The following is a 12,771-nucleotide window of genomic DNA, read 5'->3' on the forward strand; positions in this document are numbered from 1 at the left end:
TAAGAAACAAAAAGTTCAAGGGTTCAATTTACCAGGAATATATAATAATTCTAATTTTTTTGTACCCAATAACATGATCTCAATGTATTTAAAGCAAAAACTAAAGTAAACAAATACCTGATCATAGTAGAGATTTTCACATACTCTTTCAATAGATAAGAAAATCAGTAAAGATTTAGAAGATTTGAATAATATTATTAACTATATGTACCAAACAAATATATAGAATACTGTATCTGAAAAACTGCAAAAATACACATTCTTTTCAAACACACACAAAGTATTTATAATTGACCATATACTAAGCCATAAAGCGAGTTTCAACAAATCCAAAGGGTTAAAATCATCCAGAGTTCATTTGTTAGGCGCGACACAATTATGTTAGACATCAGAAACAAAAGGACAGCTAAAAAACCCAGATGTTTGGAAATAAAATAATATGCTTCTAAATAACTCATGAATCAAAGAAGAAATCAGAATTAAATTACAAAGCCTGAAATAAAAGAATTAAAAAATATTACATATCAAAGGTTGTGGGTTACAAGCTATTGATGGAAATTTATAACCTTACATAGTTAAATCAGAAAAGAAGAAAATTTGAAAATTAATGAACTTAGATGCACCAAAAAGTACAAAAACAGCAAGTTAAACTTGATGAACTTAGAAATAAGGGAATAATAAAGATAATTGAAAGCATACATTACACACAATAGAATAAAAATAAAATAATTTGGTACTATGAGAAGACTAATGAAACTGATCAACCTTTGGTCAAATGAAAAAGAAAAGGGAGAGAGAGAGAAAGAGAGAGAGAGAGAGAAGACACAAATGAACCCTGTAAGGAATGAAAATGAAAAACAGGGCATTACTATAGTCCCTGCAGACCTTCAGAAGAAACCAAGAGGATATTAGGAACTTGACACTAAAGCACTGGAAAATTTTTATGGAATGGATACATCCCCAAGGGGGAAAAAGACAGTTTATAAAATACTCAAGGAAAAAATAGGAATTCTGAAAAGACCAGTAACTTAAATGAATTTACACACCAGTTTAAAATTTTCCCTGTCCCACATGGCTTCCTCAGCAACTTCTATCAAACTATCAAATATTTACAGAAGACAATGAGGTCAGTATTGTGCAAACCCTTTCAGAGAAAAGTAGTAATTACTTTCGCCAACTTATTTTGAGCCTAATACAATATATTGTAAATATAATTTTACATTTAATATTTATATAAAAGTAATATTAATTTTTGTATAAAATATAAAATATATTTTTAAAATTTTTGAAGAAAGGGAAGATGGAATAGGAGGACCCTGAGCTCACCTGTTCCACGGATTCAACTAGATAATGCACCAGTTTAAATAATGTAAAACTTTCTATATATTACTATGTTTTGACATTCTAGAAGAATCTTTTCCGGCTTGGGAGAGACAATTCTTCTTCTTCTCTTTAATGTTTATTTTTGAAAGAGCGTGAGCAGGGGAGAGTCAGAAAGAGAAGGAGACAGAGAATCCCAAGGAGGCCCTATGCTGTCAGCACAGAGGCCGACCGTGACCTGAGCTGAAATCAAGAGTCAGATGCTTAACCCACTGACCACCCAGGCGCCCTGAGAGACAATTCTTAAGAGATGGCCCAGCTGAGAGCATCATCCAGAGCCATCCCTCCTCTGTCCTGCCCTTTTCACTCCAGGAGGCAATACTCCTCTGCCTTAATCATCCCAGGGCTAGGTGCCAGGCAGCTAGGGACCAGCCCTCTAATCCAAAGCTGGCCAAAATTATTCCAACTAGTCAGTTCTAAACCCTTCCCTGCCTTGCCTTTTCCCCAGAAACCCCAATAAAGTCTGTGGCCTAAACCTTCTCACATCCCTTCTGCCTCCTGACTTTGGTGTCTTTCCAATGTGAAAGTTTTTTTGTTTTTTGTTTTTTTAATCTACAAAAATGGCTTTGTGTCTCCTGTTTCTAGGACCTGTGAGGTCCCCCTGCCCCCGTTCTGTCTCTTCTGTGGCTGCATCTAACCGACCACCTCATAAAAACCACGAAATATGTCATCTTGTTACTAAAAACTGATAAAGGCAGTATGAGGAAGATAAATACAGGTAAATCCCATTCATGAACAATAATACAAAAATTCTAAAAAATACAGTAGGAAGTTGAATCCAGCAATATATAAAAACGAATGACACATCATGTCCAAGTTGTGTTTATTATTATTTTAGTAATACAAGCTAAGTTTAACTTAAAAAAAAAATCAATTAATGAATTTACCATATTAACAAACCAAACAAGAAAAATCATGCATCCTCCCCATAGCTGCAGGGAAAATATTTAATACAATTTGACATATATTTATGATACAAAACTCTTAGTGAGTGTGCCTGGCTGGCTCAGTTGGTAGAGCATCCAACTCTTGATCTCAGGGTTGAGTTTGAGCCCCATACTGGGGCTAGAAATTACTTAAAAAATTTTTAAAAACAAACCAAAACAAAACTCTTAGCAAACTAGGAATAAAAGGGGACTTTTAAAATAATTTTTTATACATTTTAATTTATTTTTGAGAGACAGAGACAGAGCATGAGAGGGGGAGGGGCAGAGGGGGGGTGGACAGAATCTGAAGCGGGCTCCAGGCTCTAGGCTCTGAGCTGTCAGCACAGAATCTGCGGTGGGGCTCAAAACTGAGATCATGACCTAGGCCAAAGTCGGTGCTCAACCGAGTGAGCTACCAAAGTGCCCCAATCTCCCTTTTTTTATGAAGTTAAAAATACCTTAATGTTATATTATATACCCTTATCACATACTGTACCTTACTATGTACATATATACTTATATATACATTTTGTGTACAGAGTTGTGCACATAAGAATATGGCCACTGTATCTTCTGAGTGATTTAAGGGATTTCCAAAGGTTATGTTCACTGTAACTTTTGCCTTATGTACTGCTTTTAGAACCTAACTTTGGTATAAGGTACAACTCCATTGTTGATGGATTTAAACTTGTTTTTTTTTTTTTAACATTTATTCATTTTTGAGACAGAGCGTGAGCAGGGAAGGGGCAGAGAGAGAGGGAGACACAGAATCTGAAGCAGGCTCCAGGTTCTGAACTGTCAGCACAGGGCCCTATGCAGGGCTCGAACTCACAGACTACAAGACCATGACCTGAGCTGAAGTCGGAAGCTTAACCAACTGAGCCACCCAGGCACCCGCACTGTTGACAGATTTAAGAGCTATTTAGGAGATTTGGTGACTGCCTGGAATAGAAGGGAGAAGGAAAGTGATTCCCAGGTCTCTTGCCTAAACAACTGAATAGATGGTGGTTCTGTTTACTGAGATGGGGCCCACTGGGGTAGGAAGAGTTGGAGGGTAGAGATGGTCACTTATCTTTCCCAATATTTTATGAAAAACTTCAAAACTGCAGAAAAGTTGACAGACTGTATAGTGAACACCCATATAGCTACCATATAGGTTCTACAACACACTTACTGCTATATTTTCTTTTTTATATCTTCCCACATACCCATAGGAGTTCATTATTGAATAAGCTGAATGTGTGGGATCTAAGAGACTTCCAAGTATCATGTCTTGTAGGCTACTGGTGTAGAGGACAGAAGCACATTCAAAAAGCAGGCTGCACATGCTGCCTCCCCCTCTTCACCTCCCATTCATACTCAGTTCCCTAGAATTAGGCCTTGTAAAAAAACAGGTTGCTTACTTATTTATAATCTCTACACCCAATGTGGGACTTGAACTCACAACTGAAAGATCAAGAGTCACAGGCTCTTCTGACTGACCCAGCCAGGTGCCTCTAGAATGCAGCTTTTAATATCTTCCTTCTTTTTAAAAATTTTATTTATTTATTTATTTATTTATTTATTTATTCAGTCAGTCAGTCAGTCAGTCATTTTAGAGAGTTGTGCACGCATGCGCATGGGAAGGGCAGAGGGAGAGAGAAAGAGAATCTCAAGCAGGCTCCATGCAGAGCCTGACTCAGGGCTCGATCTCACGATAGTGAGATCATGACCTGAGCAGAAATCAAGAGTCTGATGCTCAACCGACTGAGCCACCCGGGCGCCCCTAACATCTTCCTTCTAAAGATTCTTTCACTAAGGACACCAACCACTGAAGACCCCAAAACTGAACTCATCGTCCTCCTCCTGGAAACCCTGCTGCTCCTCCTCCTGTACATCTTACCTTACAGTTACCCAAATCTCAAATTTAGGGTATCTCTGGCAGCAGGCAGGTTCTTTCACTCTCATCTTTTAAATATCTCTAACAGATGTCCTCTCCCTGTACCATTAAAGCTCTGGATCTCAAAATTTCTCATTTGACTGATATTAATGAGCTACAATTTCAACCTCTGAACTGGTCCCCATCGCTATCCTTTCTCTAGCTTATCTATTCGTCTGTCCATCTAATTTATCTTTTTAAAAAGTCTGTTCACATCACTTTTCTTTTGCAATATTTTACAGTTGCTTATACTCAGATTGGCATGACTTCCATAGTCCTTCAAGATCTGCCAGAAAGTATGACTACCCTTAAATTTATAACCTCCTGCCCAGTTACCCACCCACATCATTTTTACTACTTATTGGCTCTTCAAATATACCAATCACACTTTCTGCTTTATTGCCGCCTCCGCGAAGACCTCCCTGAAAGCTAGGAGACTCCCAGAGAATCCTGAGAATACATCTAATCATTAAATATTCAAGTCTCCACAGAGATAAAAATCCTTGAGGGCGGTGCTTTGGTCTTCTTTATGGCCAGAATACTTAGACTCACCACCTAAGAATACTCTACCTGACACAAAACGGACACTCTGTTTACTTCAGCGGGAACTCTACATACATCCAGTGCTTTGTACACTCTCCCCTTCTCTTCCTGCAAAATCCTACCCAAGCTTGAATTCCTTCTTGAAGCCTTCAACGGCCCCAACAAGTAGTTAGGGCTCTGGCTCCTTTATCCACTGCCCTGAGCTTAATAAATTATACTTTAATAGTTTATCTATATAACTAAGTGCCGTAAATGTGAACACTTTCCCTTTTTCTTGGTAACTAACATCAATCCTATCCATGCTTCTGAGCTCAATCCACAGCCACCTACCCTGATCCCCAGAGAGTTACTTCTTTTAACTCTCAGCTCACGAAGCCTGCAATCTATTTAGCGCCTGATAGTCTTTCATTACCGCGGCTTACTATCGCGTTCCCGGTTCCCTCCCTGTCCATCCTGTAGACTGTAACCTTGTAGGGGTGGGGAGGGCGATCCTACCTTTCTGACTCGCCCTCCAGTACTTGGCGCTGCGCTTTGCAAACGCAGCCGTAAAGCACCTCCGGGAAGCTCACGAAGGGACACAGCCCTTTGGAGACGTCCCTGCCGGCGGACCCGCCCCCTCCCTGATCCCGACCTAGGCGGAGCCACGCGCGGGCGGGGTGAGCGGAGGACTGGGCCCGGCCTCGCCTGGCTCAGGCCCCGGGTCCCAGCGGCTGTCGGGAGGATCTCCGGACATCCGCCGGCCGCTCGCGCAGGCGCGGAGACGTTCTTTGAACACGTGACCCAAGCCCTAGGCCCCAGTTGCCCGCGCAGGAGCAGGACGAGGCGCCGATCTCTCTCGCTGGTTGAGCCTGGTGCTGAAGGACAGGCGAGGGAGCTGCCAAGACGCTGCTTCGTTAGAAACAGCCATCCGGCAAAGTAAATAAATAAGAGGCTGGGGAGAACCGAGAGGCAGGTGTCTGTCTGGGAGCTGCTGGGGTTCAGCTTGTTCCTAGTTGGGGCAGGACGGCGGTCCTTGCCTCACCCCCCTCAGTCATAACTGGGACCAGGGAAGTCCCGCTTTCTGGAGACTTGTCCCCACGAGACACGAGTCTTCTTTCCGATCCTTCCAGCTCCTGTTTCTTGGGGGCAGCCTCCGAGGGCTGAAGAGTCCTGCCCCTCCCCTCAGGCGTGGGCGCGATACTCTCCTAACTGGACTTCCGGGTTCCTGCCAGTCTGGCTGCCTACCAGACGCTGCAAAAGGCAGATCTGAACCCTGCTTGAAACCGCCAGTGCCTTCGTGGGCAGAGGTGCCAAGATACACTTTTAAACCCTTGCAGAGGAGACATTTGTGATGACCTCCTGCTTATCATTCCAGCCACATCTGGAAGGGAGACCACCAAAGCCTCAGGCCCTCTCAGCCTTGGTGCTTCTCTGCCTGAGCTGTCCTGCCTGAGATTTACCTGCTACCTGCACCTTATACTACTACTCCGACCTCCACCGCACAGAGGCTTTCCCCAGTATATCCATACAGCCCTCAGCCCTACTCCCACCTCGGACCAGGCTATCTGGCAGCCCCCTGCAATACAACTTAACACACCTGTTAGGCTCCTGAGTTATGAGCAACTTGATGGAAGGGGCAGTGTTTTCTGGATGTGTATCCCCCCCACATCTAGCATAGTGCACATCGGTAGGCGTTCAGTAAATGGATATGGAATGAATCAAAGTATGGACTTCAAGAGTGAAGATTTTAAAATGTAGGGCTGGGTTATGGCACTTTGGGGGCTCACCCAAGACATGAAACCATATCTTTTTTGCCTTTAAATGATGATAGCTAGCTGACAAGGTGACACTGTTGTTCAAATATGTTAATAAATTCAAGATGACAAATAGTGAAGTTAAGCTGTTGAGTTATGGTACCATCATAGCCTGTGGTATGGTTCTGCTCAGTCAATGGGGGCAGGACAGTGGGCCTCTGGGGCCAGTCACTGAAGAAAATCCTACCAGGCTTAGAAGGGTGTGTTTGTATGTGAGACGTTAAAGACAATGAGGATGGCAAATCCAAGAGGTGTTTACTGTAATGAATGTTCAAGGAGGGTGGGGTTCCCCCAATCTGATCCTCTGAGGCTCTGGGTGACTCACTCTTCCTTGAGCTCAGGGGGTGGGGCTGATATTTCTTCCCGGCGTTGGCCTTGCTCCCCCTGGCCCTTGGCATCCCCAGTGTCTCCAGCCACTAGAGCCACATTCCTCAGATAGTAAGTGTTGAAGCAGTTGGTCTGGTCATCTCCAGGACTCAGGTTACAGCAGAAAGCAGAGTCTCGCCAGAAGTTACGTCGGGGACCACACAGGTCCTCAATGAAGGCTGATTTCTGATGAAGGAGGAAAGTAAAGCAGAGATGATGGGGAAGGAGGTGTTGGATGGAGGTCAAGCATCAATACTTGGGTGTTCAAAGTCCCCTTGCTCTCGGCTTGTCTCCCTGGATCCCTTCCTGGGGCCAGAGAGGGTGCAAGGCTGCCTTGCATACTTAGATTCCTTGTGACAGACATATGTGCACATCTGGAAATGCCTAAAGCTTAGGGCCCAGAGAAGGCATAATAAGAACTTAGAGGTAGGGAGCAGATCAGGTCAGAATGAAGACTTCTGGGTGTGCCTAGGTGGCTCAGTGGGTTAAGCGTCCAACTTCAGCTCAGGTCATGATCTCACGGTTCGTGAGTTCGAGTCCCACGTCAGGCTCTGGGCTGATAGCTCGGAGCCTGGAGCCTGCTTCAAATTCTGTGTCTCCCTCACTCTCTGCCCCTCCCCTGCTTGTTCTCTCTCTCTCTCTCTCTCTCTCTCAACCATAAATGAACATTAAAAAAAAAAAAGAATGAAGACTTCTGGAACCAAGAAAAAGATCTTCCCCACTAGTCCTCTATTTCTGTGGGCGGGGGGTGTGAGGTACTAAAGAGAAAGGGTGGCCTGCAGTGCTAGCCCTCTGTCTCCCCTACCCTGCTTTCCTTTGGAGACTATGACCCCCCTGCTGCCCTCACTCACCTCCTCCTCAGCACAGCAGGCCTGTTCTGGAAATGGCAGGTCGCAGCAGTGGGCAGTCATGTTCCAGATTAGCCCAGGAATCTGTTTACTATGTTGGTGGGAAAGGGGCAAGGGTCAGGGTCTTTATGCATCCCTAGGCACCAAAATGGTGCTTGGAGACCATGGTTTTGCTCTTACCAAGAGTGCCCCCAGAGGATGCCCCAGAAGGAAGGTTTGGGGGAAGGGAAGAGAGGGAAGAACCGGGCAAGACTCACTGCTTGGTGAGAACTCTTCCGTTTCCACAGAGATGGCCCATGAGGTTGGGGGTAACTCGGCTGAGGTCAAGGGTCAAGATGTCTCGGTCATAGTTGGGGTAGGGAGCCTGACGGGCAAAGCACTCATCGCGGGCAGGGCTAGGAGGATAGTGGCAACACGAGTGGTGGTGGGTCTTTACAGACTGTTCCCGATAACAGTATCCATCAAGGGCATCCTCCCACTGTGGGCCAGAGAGAGGGAAGTCAGAAGTCTGGACACTCGGCCCCTTCTCTTCTGACCCTCTACTGCCCTACACTATGAGATGAGGGACTCCCGGCCACAGGTGTCAAGAGGGAAGGACAAACAACCAGAGGGCATGGATGTATGGTGTTGGGAAGGAGGAAGGGATGGAAGCACAAATGAGGCTTGGCACGGGCCACGGGAGATGAGCTGGAGTGGTAGACGAGGGGGTCAGGTGAGGCCAGAGCTGGACGGATGGATGGCACACGGGTGCATGTGTGGGATCACGGGTGGACGAGGCCAGGAGTGCAGGATGAAGGTTTAGGATGAACAGACGCAGATGACGAAGACAGTGGATGGATGGACACTTGCAAGCAGACGAACGGGCAGACGAGCTCACAGTGGGGAGGTACACGGATGGATGGACTGGCAGGATCAGAGGTCGGAGATGGGTGGGCAGGCAGACGGGCTCTTGGGGGGCTGGGACGCCCACTTACAGCCTTCCACATACAGGTGTGGTTGTTCCCCTGCTCTTGGGGGGCTGGGACGCCCACTTACAGCCTTCCACATACAGGTGTGGTTGTTCCCCTGCCGGCAGCAGCGCTGGAACTCCCCCTCTAGCCGGATCAATGCCTGCAGCTGTCTTTGGATGGGGTCAGTAGCTGGGAGGTTGCGTGGCACAGAACGGAAGCGTCTTAGGTGGCAGATGTTCTTGATGTTGTCTAGAGTGGGTACCCCAGGGGGGAAAGGCATCTCGGGGCCCGAGGAAATACCAGGCTGGTGGCTGGGGCAGGCCCGGAGCTGGTAGTGCGGCCGGGGAGCTTCCTCCTGGAAGCAGGAGAATCGAGCCTCCCCCTGCCGGTTGCAGCACCAGTGGGGTCGGGTCTTGACCGAGAACTCGGCCTCACAGAATCGGATCATTGCGTTCTCCCACTAGAGCAAGAGGGATGGATCAGCCCAGCAGCCCATTGTCCACATTCCTGTCCTCCTCCCAGGCTCCAGAAAAGGACCCTGGGCAGGTAGATAAGAAAGAAGCAGAGGCTGTTCTCTGCCCTTCCAGCCACTAAGGAGGCCCATGGTAGGGCCAGCAAAAGGGACCTGGGGTTCCTACGTGCCAAGGCCGAGGCCTCTAGTCCTTCTCTCTCTCTCTCTCTCTCACACACACACACACACACACACACACACACACTGTCTGGAGGTTAAAGGACAAGTCCCAGAACCAAGAGCCCAACACCTACCACAAGTTTTGCACAGTCCAAGCGGTGTGCATGGCTGTGACAGCGGCAGCAGCGGGAATATCCAGTCTCCACTAAATTGAGGGTCTCACCCTGGCGAGTAAGGTGGGAGTAGCCAGAATGTGGTAGGTTCCAAGGGCCGTACATCACATGCTGGCGAGTAGGAAGGCAGATCTGGTCCAGATTGTCTGGAGAAGGTCGCCCAGGGGGGAAGCCGTCCAGCCGGTGGCCCCAGCCCCCTGGGGACAGGCCCTGTTGGCAGTGCAGGGCTGGATTCCAAGACTCAGGCTCTGGGGGGCTATGTTCCATGAAAGGCTTTTCTAGAATGGGGAAAACAGGGAAGGAGAACGAGTAGAGGAATAGAGAAAGTCTGGATGAGCTGGGAGGACTGAAAGAACTTGGGGTTGAGAGGATACAGGGGGAAAGAGACAGACATAAACTTGTGGCTTTTACCTTCAGAATGGCTGATGGAAAGGGAAGAGAAGTGGGGCATGAAAGGTGTCACTCTTACAGTCCCCACAAGTCAGACCTGCTCCCCTGTGCTGCCTCCCAAGCTTCAGGCTTCCCACCCCAGGGCCCTGAGCACTAAATCAGGGGCACGGACAGACCAGAGCTGTCACTCACCCTCTCTCTGGTTAGATGGGAAGGTCATTTCCTCCTGATGTGGGAAAGGTGGGTCTACTAGGGTGGAAGCAGATGTGTAAACAGAAGCCATGTTGGGATAGACTAGAAGAGGGGGACGTGGCCAGTTGCCACTCATAAAGAGGAAGTCAGTACAGACACAAGAGAAAACAAAATGCGCCTTTTATGCCACTTAATCTCATAACTTTATAAAAGAGGTCTTGTTTCCCCATTTTCCCAGATGAGGAAACTAAGGCTTGGGGAGATAACTTACCCAAGATTATACAGCGAGCGAGTGGCAGAGCCCCCAAAGCCCATGCGCATCAGTCGGGAGGGTGGAGAGGGAGTCACTTACTTTCCTTCTGTTCAACAGGGGCCTGGTGAGGGGGCAGCTCTTCTTGGAGGGGGATGGCTTCCTGAGGGAGAGGGGACTCCACTGCAAGACAGGAGTGAGGGCACAAAGAAGCAAGGGTCAGACTGATGGCAGCACGATTGTAGTGGCAGGGGGAGGAGGGGGATGGGCAAGCACTCACCTTTCTTTCCCATGGGGAGTTGGGGAGGGGGCAGCTCCTCCTCTTGGGCAGGGATGGCTTCCTGAGCGGGAGGGGGCTGTACTACAGAAGGGGGAGTGTGTGAGTGAACCCCCCCTTGTAACCAGAGTGAGGAATGGGCAGGGCCTCCTCACCCCTCCCCATCTGAAGAACGGGAAGTAAGCCCAACCAGCAACCTGGGGCTGGGGGTGGGGGGTGGGGGGGAGTGGGTAACTGAGAAGGGTGCATGGTGGACTTACCTTCACTCTGTCCCTCAAAGTGAAAGCCAGGCTGAGGGGTGTCAGGGTGATCCATGGGGAGGGCTCGGGTCTGGGGTGGGGAAGGGGGTGCTGCATAGCCAACTAGAGGTAAGAGGGGAGATAGAGTGGACAGTTTCTCCTGTCCTCCCCCCCCCCCCCAATCCCATGCTGCTCACCCAAACTCTCACCTTCTTGAATGTGATAAGTGAGGGGTTCTGGCCCCAGCTCCCTCTGCCCTTGAGCCTTGAAGTCTGAAAGAAGAGGGGGGAGTCAGGGTGGATCTGAGGAGCACTTTCTTGGCCCCAAGCACAAGATGCAGGGACAGTAGACATCAAGGGTGTAGGCAAGATGACCAAGACACCAGAAGCCTTTCCGTACTGCTCCTGTCCCATGTCCCCTAATCAATCCACACCCTCCCCCCAAACCCACCTAGGTGTGACTGATTGGGTTCTGAGAAAGTCATGATATTCTGACAGCCTCACCTCCACCAGGCTCAAAGCCTTGGGTTTCCTGAGTCCAGGCTTGAAGGGAATGTGACATGGGGCTGGGGTGAGAGGAATGGGGTGGTGGAAACCCTAATCTGTCAGTGTCTCTTCCTCAGGGCTCCTGGGTTCTCCTCCTCTCAGCCTCTCAGCTCTGATGCTTCTCTAGTTTTCTACAGGAGCAAGTCCCAACTTTGAACTGGTTGGGTCTTATCTGTTCACCTCCTCTAGGCCCTTTAAACATCTCATAAGATGTTCAAATCATAAGATGCCTTCTCATAAGAAGCCCACACTGAAGTTTAAGTGCCTCTCCTTCAGCTGGTCCCAGATCCTCCTTAGCTTAGGTTTCAGTTTAGGACCTGGGGACTGGAATGATTCAAAACCCCTGAGGCAAACTGCCCCACAGCTGCAGGGAAAGGTATCGCCTGTGGCTGATGTGCAGTCACCAAAGACTAGCACCTGGGAGGAACAGACGGGCCTTCCAGATACAGACCAGATCTGTGGCACTCAACAGTTTCCCTTGGTAGCACTTTGTCCAGCATCCAGCAGATTATATGTGTGCTAGATAGAGTGTGTCTGGTCCCCTGTGGACGGACACCCTCTCTACTCCTCTCCTAACCAGGCAGGGAAGCAGTCCAGGCTCTCTGGGTCAGCAAATCAGTTTTGAGTAGCCAGGAGGCCCCATTCTTTCTCTCTCCCCTGCCTGACAGGCCCCATATATATATATATATATATGTATATATGTCTATATATATATATATATATATATATATCTTACTGAGGCAGATCCCCTCACTTTGGGAGTCTAGCCACCCACTGAATTGTCCATTTTATTCCAGTTTTATGTCTTCCGGCAGCAAGCTCTAGGAAACTCTCCCTCTGTGCACCTGCTCCCCTCCCTGGTTAAAGCCTCGGCTCCAGTACCCAGGCCCACCTTGGACCAAGGCCAAGTGGACAATCACCCTTCTGGTGATGAGCCATTCAGAGGATGGCTGGACCCAGGCCCCAGGCCCACGCTGGCCAGGGCCTCTGCCCAATGTTGCCTCCAACCCCAACTCACCTCCCTCGGAGGAGGCTACAGAAGCAACAGCCAGACAGGCCAAGACCAAGGCTGCTCTGTGCATGGTCCCCATCCTGGGGCAAGGACTGGTCAGTGGCACCCAGAAGGTGGGTCGTTGTCTCAGGTAGATCTGGATCTGAAGGGCTGGGCTGCTGGGAGCCTGCTTCTCCGGTTGCTGTTACCGCTGTTGTGAACCTTGGGGCTGGCTCCTTCTCCTTTTATTTGGCTATCTGGGGATCACTCCCTCCCTCCTATTTCCTGCCATGACTCAGTCCCGGCTGCTCCTCCTCTGGCCTGGCAGCCACTCCTCCCAAATTCACCCTGAAGCCTTC

General features: G+C 48.4%; 1 protein-coding gene across 3 annotated transcripts; it reads right to left on the bottom strand.

Annotated features, from left to right (window-relative positions):
- Positions 1–6,796: 6,796 nt before the first annotated feature.
- ECM1 (extracellular matrix protein 1) lies at positions 6,797–12,642 on the bottom strand. Of its 3 annotated transcripts, none has more exons than XM_049616368.1 (11): positions 12,440–12,642; positions 11,086–11,148; positions 10,898–10,987; positions 10,641–10,721; positions 10,463–10,543; positions 10,111–10,167; positions 9,490–9,806; positions 8,810–9,184; positions 8,032–8,252; positions 7,778–7,865; positions 6,797–7,112 (listed from the first exon to the last, which is right to left on the bottom strand). In XM_049616368.1, the coding sequence occupies exons 1-11, from the start codon at positions 12,510–12,512 to the stop codon at positions 6,882–6,884; spliced, it is 1,677 nt and encodes a 558-aa protein (XP_049472325.1). In that variant the 5' UTR covers positions 12,513–12,642; the 3' UTR covers positions 6,797–6,881. The 3 variants fall into 3 exon arrangements, with proteins under 3 accessions (XP_049472325.1, XP_049472323.1, XP_049472326.1); XM_049616366.1 differs by having other exon boundaries at positions 10,898–10,999; XM_049616369.1 differs by lacking the exon at positions 10,111–10,167 and having other exon boundaries at positions 10,898–10,999.
- Positions 12,643–12,771: the final 129 nt, after the last annotated feature.

This window comes from Panthera uncia (genome assembly GCF_023721935.1).
Source record: "Panthera uncia isolate 11264 chromosome C1 unlocalized genomic scaffold, Puncia_PCG_1.0 HiC_scaffold_4, whole genome shotgun sequence".
Taxonomy (NCBI): domain Eukaryota; kingdom Metazoa; phylum Chordata; class Mammalia; order Carnivora; family Felidae; genus Panthera; species Panthera uncia.

Excerpts from the sequence above, each read along its gene's own strand:
- ECM1 (XM_049616366.1), bottom strand. The coding sequence starts at position 12,512 with ATGGGGACCATGCACAGAGCAGCCTTGGTCTTGGCCTGTCTGGCTGTT. Across the intron at positions 10,722-10,897 it reads CTTTGAGGGACAGAGTGAAG|TACAGCCCCCTCCCGCTCAG; the intron begins GTAAGTCCACCA and ends CCCCTTCTGTAG. Across the intron at positions 9,185-9,489 it reads TGGACTGTGCAAAACTTGTG|TGGGAGAACGCAATGATCCG; the intron begins GTAGGTGTTGGG and ends CTCTTGCTCTAG.